Source organism: Chaetura pelagica, unplaced genomic scaffold (genome assembly GCF_000747805.2).
Source record: "Chaetura pelagica isolate M959 unplaced genomic scaffold, ChaPel_1.0 scaffold139, whole genome shotgun sequence".
Taxonomy (NCBI): Eukaryota; Metazoa; Chordata; class Aves; order Apodiformes; family Apodidae; genus Chaetura; species Chaetura pelagica.
In genome coordinates, this window is record NW_009970717.1 from 6,304,621 (window position 1) to 6,325,516 (window position 20,896).

At 42.5% G+C, this 20,896-nt stretch overlaps 1 protein-coding gene across 1 annotated transcript in view; it reads left to right on the forward strand.

The window, feature by feature from the left end:
- The window catches only part of CMIP (c-Maf inducing protein), a 68,796-nt gene that overhangs the window by 20,176 nt on the left and 27,724 nt on the right, over positions 1–20,896 (forward strand). Inside the window, exons 3-6 of the mRNA XM_010006194.1 lie at positions 14,530–14,691; positions 15,857–15,898; positions 18,553–18,615; positions 20,197–20,277. Coding sequence (XP_010004496.1) covers positions 14,530–14,691; positions 15,857–15,898; positions 18,553–18,615; positions 20,197–20,277 — 348 coding nt within the window. The remainder of the gene's footprint in view (positions 1–14,529; positions 14,692–15,856; positions 15,899–18,552; positions 18,616–20,196; positions 20,278–20,896) is intronic.

Below are 20,896 nucleotides of genomic sequence, written 5' to 3' on the forward strand. Positions count from 1 at the left end.
ATGCCTAAATACAATTGTGGGAGTGGATTCATACTCTGCCAGTGTCCTCCTGGCTTCCTTCTGTGCTTCAAGCCCTGGGAGTTGTGCTGCATCCAGTTGGAGCTACCTGGGAAATGGCTAGGTCTGGTGAATAGCTATGATAAATAAATGAGGAAGCTCTTTAGCTTCAGGCACATAGTGGTTGCCCTTTGATCTTGTATGAAGGTGCTAAGGTCTGTGAGATAGCTTGTATGTGGTGCAGTTTTATGGATTACCATGCTGTGGGAATTCAATTTGCCAGCCAGCACCCTGGAAATAATTTTTGTTCTAGAAACAAACATTGAAATAAAAATCAAGAATAATTTATTTCTGCAGCCCATAGAATAATAAAAGAGATGCTACAAATAAATAGAAATAAAAGAAAGCCAAACAGCCAAACACATAATTATCCATGTTTTAGATCCAGCTCCAAGAGGTTTTATGTGTCATCCAACTAAGTAGCTGTCAAGATGCTTACACAGCTTTTTAGATGTGACTTTCTCCTTGATTGCAGTGCTCCTTGAAGGGAGCATGGATGTAGGGACAGACTGCTCTTTCTGTTGCAACTTTTTCTGGGTGTTCCATTTAAAGCCCTCCACTAAGGGTTACTCATAATTCCTCTATTAATCTGGATATCAGTGTGTGTCACAACTCCTAAAGGATTATTGGTCACCTCAGTCTGTTTTTAGAAATCTTTTATTTCTTTCAGGTTATAGCTAAACCAAACTATCTTTGTCCAGAGAACAAACAGAACATGGTAACAACTGTCCAGACCCTCAAACATAAACAAATCATTAATCCATTGTGTAAGGAATGTTCCGTTCAACCAAGGAGACTGGATTGAAACCATGATATGTAATCTTTGGTAGTTGGAAGCTGATAAGTCATAACAGTGTATCAATAAAGATAACACTTGCAGTGAATACACAAATGAGAGTAACACATGCAGTTCATTGCCCTTTCTGGGTCTAGGCTAAATACAGTGGTAGCCAACCACTTCTGTAGGGCACGAATTCAGCTCAGCTTGGCTTTGAGGGGTAATGTGACTAGTAATTCTGGGACACACATGAAAGCAGGTATGTACCCTTGGCATTTTCCCAAACAGCATCCATCTAATTGTTTGTTTATATCTTGCCATCTTTGGTCTAAGGACTTTCTTTGTATTTGTGTAGTCCAAGGACATAGAGGTACCATTCTCTGTCAAAAACATTGAACCCCACTATGCCACATGCTTCAAATATTAGTCATTAAAAGACTAATTTAGTACCATGAATTAAAAAAGTACATTAATGAGGTCTTCTCCTGGGAGTCTTTAGATTCTCTTGTGATAAAGAGTAGAGCTATAGATGTCCATGGGCTGGGGAGAATGCACCTCAAGGTGTACACAGGACATCGTGCATTTTTTTAGCATGCTTGGTAGTAAACTCTGAACACTGTCCTCATTGTGGCATGTGGGTTGCTTGTGTTTTCTAGTTAGCTGAATGATGCAGCAATGAAACGTGGCAGTTGATGGCCTTTGGGACAATGTCCTGAATTGACACAATATGGAAAGAACAGACCTAGGTCTACAGTAGAGCATGAAGCATGACTCAGGCTCAGCTTCCTGTGCCTCTGACCTGGATCTTAGGCTTGTCTATAATCCCTGGGCTTCCCTGCTGATATTATTAACCAGTCCTCAGCTGTCTCCTAGCGAGTAGTGCCGCTTCCTTAGGTGTTTTACCCATCTGCTAGCATGGATGGTGCAAATGCGTTAATTGTAGGATTGTTTACCTTGGAAGGTACCTTTGGACATCATCTGGTCCTCTCCCAGCCCATGCTGCCCTTTTCCTCACTCAGTGCAGGGCATATTTTGCAGTTGTACAGCCAAGCTGTGCAGCTCCAGACCAGGCCCAGTATTGATGGGTGGTCTCCCAAGTGCTGGGCAGAAGGAGCAGTCACCTCCCTCTTCCTGCTGCCTGTGCTGCAGCCCAGCATGCCTGCTCACCCCTGACTTGCAGTTGACAGTCACATTATCTTTGTTTTAAAATTCTTTTTATACACAGACACCATGTTTTGATTCCCACTGGGAGACTGGAACAGTGCTGTCATTTGAGGTTCACAAATATCTTTCATTGACTGCTAAGACAAGCAATATTAGCCTTCATTCAAAAACTTTAATTTTGGATTAATACTTCCCTGGTTTTCTTACAGATTGCTGTGTCTGTGTCTTCAGGACATACAGATACTTCTGTGCACAAGCAGCCCTATGAATTGCAAAGGGATTGACTGTCATATAAAGCCAAACTTGACCTGAATGATAATACACTCTCTGGTCTTCACAGTGTCCAGGTTATGAGTTCCTTGTCCACTAGTACCAAATATACAATACCTGTATGCAAGATCAGTTTTTGAACGTAACAGTGAAAGTAAAGATGGAGTTATTTTTCTGTGCTTTAAAACTGGAAGAAATTAAGTTGTGAGAAACTGGTCTCCAAAATGTGGTAAAGCTTTCCTTGTGTAAAGCACCTTTATGGTTTTGTCACCATGGTAATGATTAAAAATAGTGCTGATACAGGAGTGCGGTTTATATAGAATTTAAATGATGACATTAAGTAAATTTATAGTCTTAAATCTCAGTAAATCATGCCTTCAAACTATGAGATCAGAAAAAAATCTTATTGGTTATGGTTAAAAGGGTCCATGTGTGTTGTTTGTCACCTAATTTATGATCTGAGAGAGAAAGCTTTGATACACTGTGACAATTCAGTAGCCCTGTGCTGTACTGCAAAGTGAAAATACTGTTTGAAGAGCTCCACAGTTCTTTGGAAGTGCCTGAGCTTCAGACCCTCTCTTTGGTGGTTACACAGCACATGCAACTGTAATTGTTTTGGCTGTTTCTTTGTTTTCTTTAGCTGAAAGCCTGAGGTGTTTTTACAGAACACAGAAATTCCTGTTTTATTTTGAGGTGAAACAATAAATAATTATTATACAATTAGACAAACCACTGCTTTTCTTTTTTTCTTCTTTGTATTTTTTTTCTTATTCCTTTCATGTCTTTATATGTTAGTAATATATTGATGAGGAACCTAAGCTGTGGAATTAAGTTTTGTCTTTCAAACCCTCACGGTTTCGAAAGCATCACGGGCTTTGATGACACAGGGGGTTTGGATGAACAAAGTTATTGCTTTGATGGACAAAAGGCACACCACGAGGTTTTGGCTGGTGGTTTTAGTCTTCCTGTGGAATGCACCTGTTATGGGTGACCATGAACAGGTTTTTAAGATAGCCAGAGCCTTTCTCCTTCAGGACTTCAGTCATCCTGATGAAGTTTCAGACTGGACTTTACACTCCATAGGGAGCAGATGCACGGTCCAGGTCAGGTGTTAATGGATCTGACTTGCCAAAAAGAGAAGCTGGTATCAATTAGAGTGGGACAAAAAATGTCCAACTAGAGTGGGACAGTGGGACTAAAAATGTGTCTTGGGCATTTTTCAGTTCTTGATGCTCCTCTCATGGTTAGGTTGATGTTTACTGCCAAGATTATTACTAATTTTTTTTTAAATTTGAAAGGTAACATGAAATTGAGCTGTCTCTCATGTGGGGCTGTCCAGTGACATCCCTATGTTCTTCACACAGTGATTGGTAATACCACCTGATCCACAGTTTGAAAAACCTCCTTGTAGATTCCGGAGCAACATCATGGAAATCTTGTCACGCTTAAAAAGCCTTTTATTTCCATAATATTTATTTTTTCTAGTTAAGTATTCTCTCTCCTCTACTACTTTTCAGGAGGAAAAGGTGGTGTAGTTTGGTTTTGGCATTTTTTTTGGGGGGGACATCTTCATGAGCGCACGAAATCCATTTGTTCCCTCATTTTCCCACATGAGTTTGATAGTCTTAGGCCATCTGTTATCAAAAGTCACTTGAAAAATTTTGGCCTTGTTTTCTGAGATCTCAGTTTACTAGAGGTAACTGTGCTGTCTCAGCAGAAAGGCATTGATCTCACTTTAGGAAGTGAAAATGAAGAAAAACAGACAAGATGTTGACAAAGTTTTTATTTGTATTTTTTTATGAAGCACTGGTGGTGTTTTAAGAACTGGAACAGGTAGAGTGTTTTGGGTTTTTTTTAAGCTTTCACTGCCTTTGCATTAGGAAGACACCTCCCTCTATCTGGGGAACACTGGAGCAGATCATCCCATGAGGTAGGTCAGCAGCAGCCGATTGCTGTCTGTGCCCTGCCTTGGCTTAACATGAATCACTTGAAATCTGGGAGCTACATATCTGTGTCAGCACAGCACTTTGTCCCACCCAAAGAGGCTCTTGGCAGGGTGCTGGGATACCAGCCTGGATGTGAGCTGCTGCTCTGAGCTGCTCTGCCCTCACCCAGCCATATGCACTCACAGTTTCTATATCCATAGATATCTCCTGCATTGCCAAAACAGACTTTTTTAAGGCAACAGAACTCAAGCCTATTAGTGGCCTAGTGGTGAAATCTGAGTAGAAACTAGGTAGCTATTTTCTGTCTTCCTTTAGCTAAGTCAGGACCAGCTCTAAGTTTTCCCTTCTAGACTTGGATGCTATCCTGTTCAAACTAATATTAGGTCTGGAGATAGAGGGGTGTCAAAAACAGCTGAATAAAAAGGTCAGTGTGCTATTATGTTCTTAGGTCTTGCTCTGGAGAGGAGTAAATACAATTGCTGGAGTATGATGCTTCTTAGGAATGCTGAACTGCTGGCCAAGAGGGATCCTTGGTTTTGTCTTGGCAGATTGCTTTTCCACGTTGTTCCAGGGCTGGCCTTGTGAATAATTCTTTGCAGTTCAGGACTTCCAGGTCATGGTGACCAGTAGTTTCACCAAATTATGCCTTTTCTGTAGTTGTCACAATATAGAGCTGCATCAAAATTGGTCTCTCATTCAGGTTCCTAGCTGCAGAAAAATCTGGTTTTAGGAGATCTCTTATAAAGACAGGACAAGACTAGTAGTCTTTCCCAGGAGTGTAATTATCTTCCTTGCATGATGCATTGGGTGTGAAAGCCTAACTCTGGGAGCTGACACATGCAAGTGCCTTGTTAAGCTTCTGTCTTGGGGCCCAATTCTGCATTATGAATGTCATGAGGACTCTCTGTTTCAGAAGACCTACGTGAGCCTGAAGGAGCAAAGGGGATCTAGGTGTTGTTTTAGATTTCTTTTCCCTTTCTTGCACAGTTTTGTCCTTAAGTTTATTTCTTCTCATTAGTGTGTTGAGTGCATTGTAATATACATAATATACTAGAGGATTCTAGAACTGCTGCTAATATCCATAAAAAAAAGCCTGAAACAGTATGTTGCAAGTGTCACAGCCTGTATCCTCTGCCCTGGCTCTTGCTAAAAGTCATATATTCAGCTTGTCAGTTTCACTTCTTTTGTCTTTTTTTCTCCAGAATAGTGATTGTTTCAAAGTTAGAAAACAAAGTATGCCCTTCATTGCCCCATCTTCACTCAGAAGCCATTGTATCACAGCGATTTACCATAGCCTGGTCTCTGGTGCTCTTTAGTATTTAAGATGGGAATACCAGATGTGTGGCCAGAGGCAGGATCCATCAAGGATAACAGTTTTTTTGTGAGTGACTTAGTTGCATTAGCTGGTCCTTGAAGTTGAGGTGGGCAGTGGTTTGGATCCATTTTTAGTCCATCAGCCATCTCTGATCTGCTGCAAGGAAGCTGGCCTTATGATCAGAAAAGCTGTGGGATTTGATTCAGTCTTGCAAGTCACACAACATTTGAACAAAGGAGAAAGGAAACAAGCAAATAGCAGAGATTCAGTGGCATTTTGGTAGGCTAAAGGGCTGCAGGAGGTTTGGGATTTTGTGCAGATGTGGTGTACTATGATATGATATAAAAGCATGGAACAAAGTGATGGGTCCGTTTCAGATGCAAATGCTGCTCAAAAATCTGGTATCTCCCTGTGAGAAGCTCAGAGCTCCAGAGCCCAGTGATCTGAAGACAGAAATACCCTGCTTTTCCGAAGTCCCTTTTAAGATGCTGGCAAGCATCACATCAGTATCCAGTGTCTGTGCTTTCCCTAAGGCTCTGCAGCAGCTTCCTGACACAAACATGTTCCTCGAGCTGTGCACATCTCTCTTGCTGACGACATTGATGATGCAGGTGCACAAGGGAGAGAAGCCAATTTCAAAGGCATTTATAGTGCTGAAGTGCTAGAGACTCAGCAAAATAATAGGTTTGCTGAGGAGGAGCAAGTGAAGCAGGCAGGTAAACGTCCATTTGGAAGGTGTTTTGCTGACTGGTGAGAGGGGAGGAGGGCAGGAAAAGCTGAGGGTGCCCACTCCGAGCAGTGGAGAGTAATAAGGAAAAGGGATGACGTGGCTTTTTAATCCAGTTTGCATATCTGGGAAAAAATGACTGCTTTGTGTGCTACTCAGTGCTACCTGAGCTTACTGGCATTTCCCAGAAAACAAGGGGAATGGGTTCTCTTTCAGAGGTTATCTTTTGTTAACAGTTACTACCATGTGTAGCATCCATAGCCACTTAATCCCAGTTTGATGTAATTTCTCAGGTGGCAAGTTCTTCCAATCAGAGTGCCTGGAATTACTGGCATGTGTTTTGCAGATGAGGCAATGTCCTGTTTTCCCGGTGATGACCAGCTCTCTCGTGCCTGAGTGGGATGTGAAGGGTGTAGTGTCAGAGTGCTGGGGTTTCTGCACAGCAGGTATGCTGCCTGGCTGCTCTCCACCGTGGCCTTGTGCACAGCTTTTTCTTTGGCAGACCTGGGCAAAGTGCAATGGTGATAAGATTGTGAGTGCTCTTTTTTTTTTTTTTCTACACACTATCTTTTCTGCAGTGGCAAAGTCATTTATTCCCACTGCAGGCTGAGAGCTGGTGGATGTCAAGGACTAAGCTCCACAGACACAGCCATCATGTGTGGAATATAAAGTGTGTGAATGTAAAGGTATTAGGAGCCTGGATCAGTTCAGCCTGGTGGCAGAAGCAGTCTCTAATGCAGTCAATTATGGTGGGTCTCTGCACAGGGAAGCACACAGCAAGGACTGCATCTAGGTGGCAGTTAATTTCACAATGCTTTGTCTCTTCTGCTTTCTGTTTGATGCATGCTAAGGTCCACAGTCATGCAGTGTCTGATACAGGTTATTTATTTGATACTATTCCTCCCTCCTCATGTACTGCAATGCAGTTAGTCCAGTGAAGGTTTTGGGAAATGTGGGATATATATGGTACACATATTTCTGATTTTTTTGTTCAACTGTCTGCCCTTTTTTTTTTTTTAATTATTATTATTTTTTTAATGGAACATGATTTTGCTGACTCCAGCTCATACTGCACAATCACAAATGCAGGAGCATGTCAGAGTCACACCCCTCTGGAGACTGTGGGTTGTGCCAGAACACTGAGATCCCAATGTCCAGACAGTGTCCATGTTGAACATTTTCTGCTCCAGAGAAAAGGGCCAAAAATGCTGCAGCAGGCAGCAGTGAGTCTTGCAAGAGGAGGAGGTGGTTGTGTCTAAAGATGTGTAAAACCATCCCTCTGATCAGTCAGAGGCTGTTAAAGTGCTGTAGATCAAGCAGGGTGTCTGGCCCTTGCTCAAAATGTGTGAGTGCAGCAACCTCTATTTGAAGGCTTTTCATACACATTCTGCAGAAGAGTTTAAAGCAACTCAGGAGGGTTTGTAAATACCACCAGCCTGAAATTAGGGCAGATCTCTCTTGTACGTGTAGGACAACTGTGTTGTTCAGCTGTATTGAAGTTAATTTTTTTTTTCTCCTGCCGAAGATCTAGAGGTAAAGGTGTTGTGTGACTTTTTTTTAAGAAAACACATGACAAAAAACCAACACCAAGCACCCCTGGACAATGTATTTTAAAATATTTCTTCCTTTGTGGAGATGTTCCATAGGATTTGCAACCCAAGATCACAGCTGTGTCTCTAACCAAGGCTTTTTGCAAGTAAGGAGGGGCTTGTGCTTCTGCTGGGAACGTGGCTGCAGTCATAGTGAAATTCCGCATAGCCAAAGCAACATTAAAAACAAACCCCAGCTTGGCTCTGGTACCAAAAACACAGAACAGCAGTTGCTGTATGCAGGATGAAAGCTGATGTTTTGCCAACCTGAAGTGTAAAGCTGGTGCTGGAACTGGGGCCTGAAGAATGGGAGTGTTTGCCAAAAGGAAATGGAAGCAGGGATGGAGGGTTTCAGGGAATGCATCAAAGTCGGCCGTGCCAAAAAATGTCTCCCCTGTGGACAGGTCTGATTACGATAGTAACCACATTAGCCCCTGCAAAGTGCAGCTGGAGCCACAGTTGGGCTTCTGCCTTTTCTAGCTGGGGAAACAGCATCTCCAGTGCATGGCTGAAGTGTAGCTGGGTTTGCTTTGGGTCCTGCATCTTAGTGACTGAAGGGCTGCATGCAGGGAGGTGAGAGAAAGACAAGACACCAGTAAAAACAAAGCCTGGTTTCTCTGGTTAGTAGTGGAAAGATATACCAAAGATGACCGTTCCTTCCCTGCCTTGGGGGCCAGAAGGAAGCCACGATTTTATAGTTTTTGGAGGCACACACGCTGTATTTGCATGCGGGTTTAGTCTTCAGTGGAGCCTCTGAATTTAAGACCTGCTTGCCCAGTGTTTTTAGCTTTCTTTTCTCCCTTATATAGCATATAATTCCCTACCCATCCTCTCATCCTCCCGCTGTTGCTGAGTCGTCTTGAGCACATTGAAGGGTAGAAGGATGGTCAGTCAGGTGACAGCTGTGTGCAAAGGAGGTGGATATATCTATATATATAGAGATAGATATATAATATGCTTCGGGAGCAAGTTCTTCAAGTGCATTAATGTCGCAGCTGCCCAGTGTCATGCTGGGATGTGAGTGAGGAGGCTGTCCTGGCAGCCCCCTTATCCCACAGCAACTTCTCTTGGCCCAAGCAGAAATCTGTTTTATCTGTCATTTTGTCCTTTCAAAATTTTGTTTATTTCAGCATTCTTTTACTTTGCAGTGATACTGTCCCAGAGGTGTCTGAGCAAAGGACACATTCTGTGCCTGTGGGCAGTGTCTGTGCAGTTGTTCCAGCTCATGCATTAGTAACAGTTGAACCCACATTGCCACTTGCTGAACCCGTTGAACTTGGTCGGCTTTGAAACAGCGCTGAGTGTTTAGGGGTTCTTGCCTGGATTAGCTGAGACCTGAAGGAAGGTGGTAGACACTGGTGGGAAAATAATAGGTGAACAAATGTAGACTGAAAAAAGTGGGGGAGGTGTGTGGAGAGATAATGGGGAAGCTGACCAACAGGGTATGAGCATTCAGCTTGCTTGCTACAGCCCTGTGCATGTTGTTGGTGCTTTCAGTTGGGGTTGTCATGATCTAGCAGTTAGCATGGAGGGCTGAGAATCAGAAGACCTCAGTTCTGCTCTGGTCCTGACTTGCTGTGTGACCTCAAGGAAATCACCATGATTTTCTCGCTCTGATTCTCCTACTTGTCTTTAATGATCAAGACTGTGAGGTGCTCGGGTAGAAACTGTCACTTGATATATTGATTCCGGGCATAGATTCATGCAATAAATAATGGCGATTTCATCAGGATATTTTTTACATGAATTGGCAAAAAGTGAAGTGTTATTTAGATCTTACCTGAGTGCGAATCAGGAAGTGTCTAGCTTATGATGTTTCCCTCCAGTTCTCGGGCCTGTGGCAAGGAACTTGTGGGCAAGTAAGCCTTGACCAAGGTGATTGCATTCAGAGAAGCAACCGAAGCAGAGAAGATGGTTCACTTAAACATTTAGCACTGAGCAAAATGAAAAATGCAGAAAACGCCTTGACCTGAAAACATGGTAAAGTGTGAAAGTTTGCTGCTGCAGTTTTGCAGCTATTTTAGAGAGCAGAACATCAGTGTTTCTGTGTAAAGCCTTCAGATGGTCAGAAGAGTTTGCAGCACGAGCAGTCTGAAGTCCCCAGTTTGGAAGAGTCTGGATGAAGTTCTGGGGATGCCATGCTTTCTTTGTTTTCATGAAGGTAGTGAGATAATGGACAAAGTGCCAGCAGGTGGTGCTCAAGAATGCATGGTACAGGTCCTGGGCTTTGTAGGACCAGCCAAGCATGCGTGCTGAAGACCGCAAGCAACTCTTCCCGTTTCATTGTGCAGTGTTTTAACAAAATGTTCTCTATGGCAGTGCAGAAAACTGCTCCGGTGCCTGCTGGATTTTTGTTGTTTGGTTTTTTTCTCTGTACATTTGTGCCTAGCAAGAGGCACCTCCATTTTACACGAGGGCTGCTAACATTAAAGTGTAACACTAGCTTAGCTCAGCCATCCCCGCAATGAGCTGGGGAGGACCTCTGTGCGGGAGGTTGACCTTTTCCCTTTTGCTGGAACTGCCCTCGTTGCTCAGCAAGAAATAAACAATTGCTGGCACACACAGCCCTCAACGTCTGCGTATGTTCTTGCAGTAGCTCTTGCTTCTCCAGCAAAGAAGCGATTAGTTGTGTGCTGTTGGATGGTAAAGGGCTGAAGAGCAGAGAGCTAGAATGTAACAAGCTATTCTGGATTAGGGTGGGTGATTAAATTATTTTTATTTTTATTTTTTTTTTTTAATGTGATGAAGATAGTATTTGCGGTTGGGAAGTCAGATTTCCAAGAGTACAGAATGTTTCCTGGCCACTGGTAGCAAAGCAGGGGTGAAATTTGGTCATCAAGAAGGCTGACTTAATATTAACCTTTTTGGATCAGGTGTGCTGGCTCTTCTAAGATGTTCCTGTCGTGAAAGGTCTTGCTAGGACGGAAAAAGGCCATGTTCCATGCCTTACAATTTTGTGCATTAGAGTCCATTTTTCTTAGGTGTCGACTACATCAGTGTTGCCATTCTTGTCGAGGGAAGTGGTGTATGAGCAAAGGCTGTAAGATGAGGCCACTATGGGATAGAAAAAACAGACAAAGATATTCCTTAAAGCTAAAAGTTCGCTTTCTGTTGACAGCAGTATTCAGGAGCTTTTGAGCACTAGTGGCAAAACCCAATGCTTACATATTTCTGTCACATTGCTTGCTTAATAATGCTGGAAAAGTAATTTTTCACATGTGGACTTCAATTCCTCCTGATCTAAAAGAGGATTGAGACTGAGGTCCTTGGGTTCTGCAAAACTTAATTAATGAGAGTGATTTGAGAATGAAGGATACCCTGTCAGTGTCACTTATTCCCCACGCTACTTCTTCTGTGTACTTATTAAATTCAGTGGTTTTGCTTTTAAAGTCAGCATAGGAAGATCTTGGAATGAAGCTAGCAGTGGTGGTTCTGACTGGTCAGTAACTAGGAGGGTCAAATTCCAAGTTGGCATGGGTTATTTTCACTCACATGAATTGTCGCAGGAGCTGCTGCTTTTAGGGAAATCCCAGTGGAACTGTATTCCTGCCCCAGTATTTTTCTTGTGCACGCTATTAATGGTGAATGTTGTGTGAGTATTTTCAGCAACTGAAGGCATTTTTTACACCTACATCCAGGAGGAACGAGCTCCTCACACATGTTGACATGCCTGTTGTCCGATACGTGTCTTTAGCAGGCAGCTTTGCTTTTCAGCTCATGAGTGATTGTTTCTCCCCGCCCTGGTGTCAGCGCAGGTAGGACAGAGCAGATGGCTCGGTGCTGGCTAAGTGCTTGCTGAGACAGCAAATGGCCTCTGTGACCGACTGATAGGTTTCAGGCTTTAATTGAGGCTTTCAGCAAGGCGCTCAGCAGTGAAAGGCATTCTGCTGAGAAAAACAGCAGCATAACCATGGGCAAAGGTTCAGGATAGCAGAGTTCAGCCCTCTTGGGGATGGCTCCTCTACTTATTTATTTTCTGCTGGTTTCCCACCATCATTTAAGATTTCTGTAACATCTCTTGCAGATTACAGCTCAGTGTATCAGTGCAGCACAACCCTTTGTGCTGAAAAACGTGAAGCAGAGACTGATAAGTTTTTTGGGGTGTTTTTTTTTCTGCTTGCAGCAGGCTCGGTGTGTCTGCAAGGGTAGCTGTCCCCTTTGAGTCACTGGGCTGAGCTGCAGCTTTTGTAGGTCTACTTTGCATAGCAGGGAGCACAGCACCTGCTGTCTTTTCTCTTTATGCACATCAGCATAATCAGAATTTTAATTTTTAATGAACATCTCTAAAAGGGAAAGAAGACTTCCTTTGCTTCTCCCTCCCCCCAAGCAAGAGTGGATTTGACAGTGAAAGACAGATACTTGTGGTGGGGTTGTCTGAGCAGCGTCCTGTTGAGCAAGAGGGTTCCCTTCAGCAGCTGTTCCTAAGGCTGAAGCTGCTGCTCTCTAAAAGCCCGTTGTAGCTCACACAAGTAAGGGACTGCCCAAAGCAGGCAGGGATACAATAACCCAGTGGTCCAGCTCTTGCACTCCCCCCACCCCCACTTTTTTATCCAACTTGGAGTTCTGCTTTGAAGTTCATTTCTTCATAGTGCAGGACCAAGGAATGAATTTCAGCATGGAAACTGTATCTGTTGAGCTAGCTTTGTTTGGTGTCCTCAATTAGTCAGAAAGGAGTTGCTTCAAATTACAAAGCTGCCTGGTTGGCTTTGAAGTTTAGGTTTTATTTAGTGCTGGAGTGGGTCTAACAAGACCCTAAAAAAAAAAAAAAGGGCACTACATGATTAAGAGAAATTAAACTTTTATTATTCAAGTTTCCTAAAGAGTCCAAGAAATCTGTGATGATAGTAGAAGCAGTGCTGGTACTTTAAAAAATGCTGGTGGACCCTCCCTGCCCCCAGGAGCTCATAAGTACAAAGATTTTCATTCAGTTCTGAAATCCCAAATGCATTTGATAGTGTCTGCAGAGTGTTTATATTCCTTTAGCTTTTCAGTAGCTTAAAATGCACTGAAAATGTGAACTACTGCCAATGTGCTTTTGTACTAGCATGAATTTAATTAAAAAGATAATTGGATTGCTTTATTAGCCTTTATATGTCAACCCAGTGCCACCCTGTTCTCCCCCTTCTAACAACATTGACAGAACCAAGGCATCTGAAGTGGGTATTTTTCTGTATTGTTCTCTCATGTTTTGGGTAGGGTACAGTGGTGACTGTGTTTTCTGTTGAGCATTGGATCTGTTGCCACAGTGGGAAGGAAGCAGCCGATAAGCAGAGAGCCAGTCTGTTCAGGTGGTTCCTGCAGGGGCTGCCCTGGGCAAGTGGAGGGGGAAATGCCGAGTAGCAGCAGAGCTCCAAAGCAGACCAACCCTTGGCTAAGTCCTCTGCCTTCATTACACAGACAGTGTCTAGCCTGAAATGCACAGCCAGATCTGCAAGCTGCACAAGATGAGTGTTTTTTGTCATTTCCCTGGAAATGCTGCCAGGGAATGTAAGATCCATTTTTAGTGCAAAACACTGATCTTTTCATGTAAACAGAGAAGTGCCCAGCCTGTGTCATTTAATAAACCTGAGGACGTACCCAGCCTTCTTGACACCCCTTTGATCAGAGGACCAAATTCACACCCAGAGAGGAGCAGAGGGGCATGTGAACAGAACAGAAAGGCTGCAGTCTGGGTGGTTGCTCTCTGGTTGCTGACAGAGCTCCTTCCCTGCCAGCTCCCCGGCCGAGCGCTACCCCCAGCGCTGCCCGCTTTGCCAAAGCCTCTCCTGGTTCCCATGCGCGCTCCCATGTCATCGGCAGGGGTGTTGTAGGGCTCGTCATCGTTTCCCTGGGCTTCTGGAGTTTCAACCAGCCACCTCTGGGAATTTGGAGGGGTGGGTTTTCTCTGAATACTGTTTATAATAAGGAGCAGCCGCTGTTCCAGTCATTTGTGGTAACATGGCTGCTGAGGAGGTAAGAACTGTCTTTTGCTTATCCAGCTGGTCTGTGGACGGGGCAAGCAGTGAAACAGCTTGGGCATGGCCAGGGAATGCAGGGACATGCAGAGGGCTGGGACAGATGGGATTAGGCAGTCAGGAATGCTTTTCTTGTGAGTAGAAATGCTGTTGCACAGAAGACTTGGTGACTTGACAAGTTAGTTTCTGTTACAACTGGAGGATGACAACACGACTTCTCAGGAAAAAGCTTGGGGGTCTACTGGAATTTTTACCTTGATGAAATTGATTTGAATTCATTCTGAATGTGAATTCACCAATTAGGAATGTTGAGTAAAGTATTTGTAGATTGATGTTTTGATGGCCCCTCTCCCCCTTTCTTAATCACTAATTCCCTTTAAAATAACCTACAACTTTGGAAACAGTGTAATAGCAGGTATCTGTTAGCCTGAGGCACAAGGTGGTTTGCAAGAGGAGATGATGAAAAGGATGCTCTGGAGTTAAAAAAGCTTATTTTAAAATAAAAGGGAGTCACAGTTTTTCATTGCTTCCATAGAAGAAACTGACTTAAACATATGAAGTTTTCTTCCCATTTAAATGTCTTAAGCACAGCTTTTCAGCAAACAGAAAAGGCAAAACTCAAAATACAAAGCAGCCCACTTGGCAGTTGCATGTTGGAAGCACATATCCAGTCAGTTTTTTCAAGGGGTTGATGGTGGTGTCAATGTGACTCTTTCATTTTTCTCACAGAAAAAGATTTACAAGTACAAGAAGGTGCTCAGTAACCCCAGCCGCTGGGAGGTGGTGTTGAAGGAGATCAGGACACTGGTGGACATGGCGCTGACGTCTCCACTTCAGGATGACTCTATTCACCAAGCACCACTGGAGATTGTCTCAAAACTGCTCTCAGAGGTTTGACCCCAGCTATGCTCCTCCAAGACACTGTTACATTTAGATGAGAGATGAACAGTTAAAAATTTGTGGGTGGGTTTGATTTTAACTTGGGCTGTCAAAATTCTGCCTTTGGCTCTGCTCGTGACTTCTGCTGACTGAGTGGAATTTGTACTTGCTGGCAAGAAGAATTTGACCCAGGTTAGGTAGATTTCTAAAAACAAAACTTATTTCTCTTGAGGGTTGTTTGTTGTATTTTTTTGGTGGTTGTTCACTATTTAGGTAAATTTATTATGGGTCTGATTGATGTCTTATTTCAACTCAGTGACAAGACTCCCCTTGACTTCTATTCCATTGGCTTTGTCTGCATGGCCAATAATTCTTGTAGCATTATACCAATAAATTCATTGTGCAGCTATTTTATTATTACCAGTTCTGTCAAAGAAAAATACTTTCCTTCTTCAGAGTTATCTATCTTCCTTTTTATAGCATCTATTTCAAATACTTAACTTTTCATGGACAGGAAAAGTAATGCCAAGCAGGTTTTTCATGTCTTAGTTCTGTTGTGCAGAGATTTGTGGTAAGCAAAAAAAGTTGCTGTTTTTCTTGCAGTAGGCAAAAATACTTAAAACTCACAATTCTTTAACCTCTAAATGGATCGTGCTGCTGAGAAAGCCAAACACAAACTCTTTTGCATAGGTGGTAGCATAGGTGGCTTCCAGTAAATGTATTGGCTTTTACTGGATCCCTGGTTGAAGAAGGAATTTCAGGAAAACTGCAGCAATTAATTTACTATCAAAAAATGGTATACAGCAGCACAACTATCCTTTTATTAGTTTTCTTTAAAGCATATAGCCTGTCTTAAGACTTCTTAAGAAATTTATCATTAGTTTTAATTTTCCAACTGGTTGAGACCTACTGTGTTATGCTGGTGTTTGTCTGCTCAGGTTTCATGGTAGGGTGGCTTGAGTCTGAAGACATCTGCATGCTGAGGAAGAAATGGAAGCTTGCACAACCCCTCATAGCAGATAGCATAACACCTTCTCTAAGGGAATTATTTTAATGGGATTAATATTATTCTGAAAATGAACTATTGCAGTCTTGGAGTCCTAAGAGGACTGTGTATGCTGATGTGCCAACTTAGAGTACTCCTTACTTATTCATTTCTTCTGTTCAACTCTTTCAGAACAACAACTTAACCACTCAAGACCACGAGAGCATTATTGTGGTGAGTATTTTTCTGTCAAAATCTGAGGATAAATCTGTTTTGTTTGATAGTACTTCTGTTAGTGCTTTGCCTCTGCCCCTGGGAAGTAGGGCAAGAGGGAAGCATTTCCCTTAATGCTGGTGAACTGAGGCAGGATGAAATCCTACTTGTTTGGGGGGTGGTTTTGTCATTACACTTTTCTTGTTTCATAGATGAGTAACTACGAAGTTTCCTCATCAGCTTATATGAAGCAGCACAGCAAGTTGAGGGTTAATTGTTTCCCAAAATGGCCTCTCTACCAGGCTACCCAGTGCAATGTTCATATCTATGTATGTACTTTAAATAGTCAAAAAACATAATTTCCAGATGTGTCCTATAAAACCCTTAGGCTTAATAGTTTCCTGAAGGGCTAATGCTGCCATATACAGAATGTCTCCATTGCTGCCCCTACGTAAGTGATTGTTTTTGTAAGTGTGGATATGGGTACGTGTCACTGCAGTTTATTTAACCCCCTGCTTCCTTGATTTATAAAAACACCCTCTTCAACTTTTTTTCCGTAGGTTGTGTTTATTTAGACATAGAAATAAGTGAATCAAATGGCTGCTCTCTTTCTTATGCGTAGAAATACAAAATCTGAACTAATGATCAGAGATTTTCCCAGTAATCTAAACTAGAACTCTCACCACCACCTGATTGTATCACGTCAGCTGTGACTTTCTGCAAGAGCAGGTGTGAATGGTGTTTAACTGCTGCTCAAGATACCGTTTTATCTGGAATCAGTCACTGAATTTCTGAAGTGGCATTTACTTTTCTTGGAGATCTGCTGTAGCTTTAATTTTACTCTAGTGCTAAGGGTAATTCAGGCCTCCACTTACAACTGGTGGTTTTGGGGGAAGGATTTTTTTAATGAAAGATGTAAGGTGGCCCTTACAGGGAAGTTGAACCAGGTGGCCTCCTTTCAGCCTACATTATTCAGCAGTTCTGGTTGATGGCTTCTTCACTTCAAGTGCTGCCCTTCCCTAGGTTGTGCCAAACCATTAAGGAGATGGCAGTGAGCTCTGGATGCTCAGAAACTGCCATTACACAGCTAACCTGGCCTATTCTTGGGAGGTATTGCTGTTACATCTTAAAAGACTCGGTGATTTGCCAGCTTCCTTCTGTAGGTGGTGCTGGACCGGGTCACTATTACAGCTGCTCCCTTCCCGGTAAGGAAGGGGAGGCACATGTTGCTGTAGCTGGGCAAGGCAAGACAGCAAGTTTCTGCTTTAAACCACAGCTCACATAAGGCAATACAGAAGGCACTCGTGCTGTCACTCTGCCACTCTGGCAGGCAGAGCTGTGACCTGCTTGACAGTGTCTGTTGTGGTTATTCTCTACATTCAGGGAGTCCTGGGCTGGAAGAACAAAGCTCATTTTTCTTGGGCTGGCAAGCAGCCAGTGACATCTCTGATGCAGTGATCCTCTGGCAGGTACCGGGCAGGTACAAACACCTGGTGATTTTGCAATATATGGCTCCTGTGGTTTAACAGGTCCTATATAGCAAACACTCCAAAAGCTGGATTCAGGGAATATCTTTAGCTCAGGTGTTGGATGGGTAGTGAGGGCATTTTAATCTCACTGAATAGTGTTCTCCATCAGTCAGTTCACTGTTGCTGGACCACCACCAGAGGAGGAGTGAACAGTTGCAGCGGGATGGCACAAAATCATGAACAGAAACTTCACAAATTTATGTGTAACCAAAAATGATCTTTGCAGTTGTGCTTGGGTTTCATTGTTAAAATTCACATTAGTCTTGACCTGTTTGTGCAAGTGGCTATTGTGAAACATAGTCATTGCAAGTAGACTCACCAGAGCTGAAATCCTTAAGGAGGTGAGAGGGAGAACAAAAAGCAAAACAGACTGCCTTTGTGAAGCTCCAGATGCCACCCAGATAAAATATCTGGTTGTTCAGTTGCTTAATACAAAATGTCCTAGCTGCTGTGTTTAGAGTCTTACTTTTAAATGAGTACTGGGAATCCCTTTAGCTCAAGATTGGAAAAGCCTGAAGGCACCATCACATGAAGAGAATACCTTGTTCTAGTACCATTTTCTAATTTACAAAGGAAGTAACAACAACATAAGTTCATTACACCCTCAGTGGCAGGGATGACCTCTAATGTGTTTACTGAGCATCAGCACAGTGGTTTGCATAGCAAGGAAGAAGGAATGGTTGATCTCAACTTTCACTAAGTTAGATGTTTGATTTTGATGAATAGGGTCCTCCAGGGTAAGAACAGTGCTGTGTTACTTTTAGTGAGTTAGTTATCACAAAAAGAGCCAGACTCTTTCATAAAGGATGTGGATGTGGTGTTTTTCAGTTTTTTCTTCCAGGGGAGATGTCATAACTGAAACAGTGAGCCTCATTCATCCTTGCTAATTTGCATCCTAAAACAATTACCATTAAAAAATTGTACTCCTTTGCTGTATTTTACCTATTTACCCTGGTGCAGTTAAAAGCAAATTTTTCCAGCAGATTCACAGCAGAGGTGTGCTTGAACTTACACATAAAATAGACACATAGCCTACTTTTAGTTTCTCCATTAATGCTTTTGTCCTTCTTTTTTTAAAGCAAGCTGTTTGTTGGGTTTTTTTCCAAGAAATAGAAAAAAAAATTTCCTCTCCTTTTTTTTTTAAAGGCAATTGCACCTTTGCTGGAGAACAATCATCCTCCTCCTGACCTCTGTGAATTCTTCTGCAAGGTATCAGAACAGCTTTGCTTTCTGAAATCTTATAGTTGTATATGAGTGTAGTTCTTTGAGGAGGTGGTTGTTTTTTTTCTTTAGCTCCTTACCTCATGCCCAAATTTATTTCAGTTTTTGGTCAACAAACAATCATCTTGGAATACTTAACAGCACCATTATGATAAATAGATCCATATCCTTAGTACATCAGACTGCATAATCCTGATACTCTGAGAGAGGTAACATCTCAAGACTCCTACACACCAATCTGGGAACAAGAGATGTCCTACTGCATGTTCTCTGTAGTTAATGCAAAAATGATTGGAGTCATTGTGTTCCGATGAGTTTGTAACATGATGCACAACTCAGCCCTAATGACATTATGTCACTGGGTAATGGCAATGGGAAGATCATAAGGACTCATGTTCTTTCCTGGTTAAATCCACGCTTGTGCTGCATGTTGCAGCTTTTCCTTTGGAGTGCTGAGCTGCTGGATTTGAAAATGCTGCCTTTCCTCTAGGCCTGTTTGTGTTTTAGTTTCAAGTCTACTTAAATGTACTTACTGATGATTGGGTATACATTTGTCAAATGTTCTGGATGTTGCTTATAATTCCCATCCAGAGTTACTAATCAGCAGCTTTTTCCTACAGAAATTAAGTTTCAGAAACTCCTCTGACTGGTGCATTTTTATAAGGCAGTCTCAGGGGCATAGCTAGCCTGACACTCAAGGTGTTTTTATTCCTGAATATTTTGCCTTTGGTCTCCACTGAAGGTGAGCACCTAATTATCTTTAAATATGTGGGATAGGCTGTGTGTAGTTTCAGGAAGGGAAACTGGTCATGGAGTTTACAGAACAGAAATGGATGAGGCTAACAAAAAGGCTAATGCATCTTCAAAATAGGCCCTGCCTTGATTGGGGAGTTGGACCAGATGACCTCCAAATGTTCTTCCCAACCTAAATTGCTCTGGTACATTGGTTTCAGCCTGTGATGGGAGAGTGGCTTGTTCATACCCTCCAGGATCCACCACAGGTTTTGAGCCTGAATCCCAAAGAAAGGAGTGTGTCATTACATTGCCTGTATCTATGTATTTTTTTGTACTCACCTCTTTACTTTTAGAACTGTTGGCAAGTTTCAAACAAATTTGACCAAAGAGGTAGCAGTCCCAAAAATACTGCATTCCAGTGAGATTTGTGAAAAATAGGCAGTAGGGGAGGGAACTGCTGTGGTTTATGAGCTCCTGTGGTAATCTATGAAGGTGGTGAGACACTGGCACAGGTTACCCAAGGAAGTTGTGGATGCCTCCTATCCCTGGAAGTATTCAAGGGTAGGATGAATGGGACTTTAAGCAATCTGATTTCATGGAAGATCTCTCTGCCCACAGCAGGGAATTTGAACTAGATGGTCCCTTCTGACCCAAACCATTCAATGATTCCAGTAAATCCTTAGGGGAGAGATCAGTGGTATGAGTACCCTGATCCCAGGAAAGATTAATTGAGCCTTTGTTAATCTTGGGTAATCCATGCTTAGGGTGTGAAGCCAGAGGAGACTCATCTTCATAATCTGTGCAGCTCACCAAATGGCTTGTTGCTTGTTACAGCATTGCCGAGAGCGCCCGCGGTCCATGGTTGTGATAGAAGTGTTCACACCAGTGGTACAGAGGATTCTCAAACACAACATGGTGAGTGCACATGTAATAGAAACTTGGTCAGTATGTAGAAGTTTTACTGTGATACTTTTCATAATTGGTTTAAAAGAAATAAAAGAACCAAAATAGGGACTGTGTTCATTCTGAGCTGATGCTGTCAACATTTTGAATCGAAGGCATCACCAGCTCTCTGGATTTCCATTTTTCTTTGGAGTCATGTCCAGTGAGTTCTTAACAAGATTTCCTGGATATCCATGTGCTTTTCTGCTATTCTTTTTCCTTCTCATTCCAGGCATTGTTACTTGGTTGTTCTATGATTATTCTCTCCCAAGCTGCTTTCTCTCTTCTAATTGCTGATCAATTCCTTGCTAGTGATGGAAATAAATGCTAGGAGACTGCCCTGCCAGCTTTACTCTATCCACCCCTTATACCAGATTTTCCCTCCCTGAAGGGAGGGAAGATCTTCTTACATGTTTCATACTCCTTTCTTAAGACAGGTCCTTTGTGGCATATTAAATTTCCTGCTGTGGTGTTCAGTTTACCAAAAGAAATTTTACTTCACAATGCTGTGGCAGAGTAACAAGTAAAATATTGTATTATTATTAATTAATAAAATATTTAATACAGCTGACATGGCTGTGATCTCAAGGAT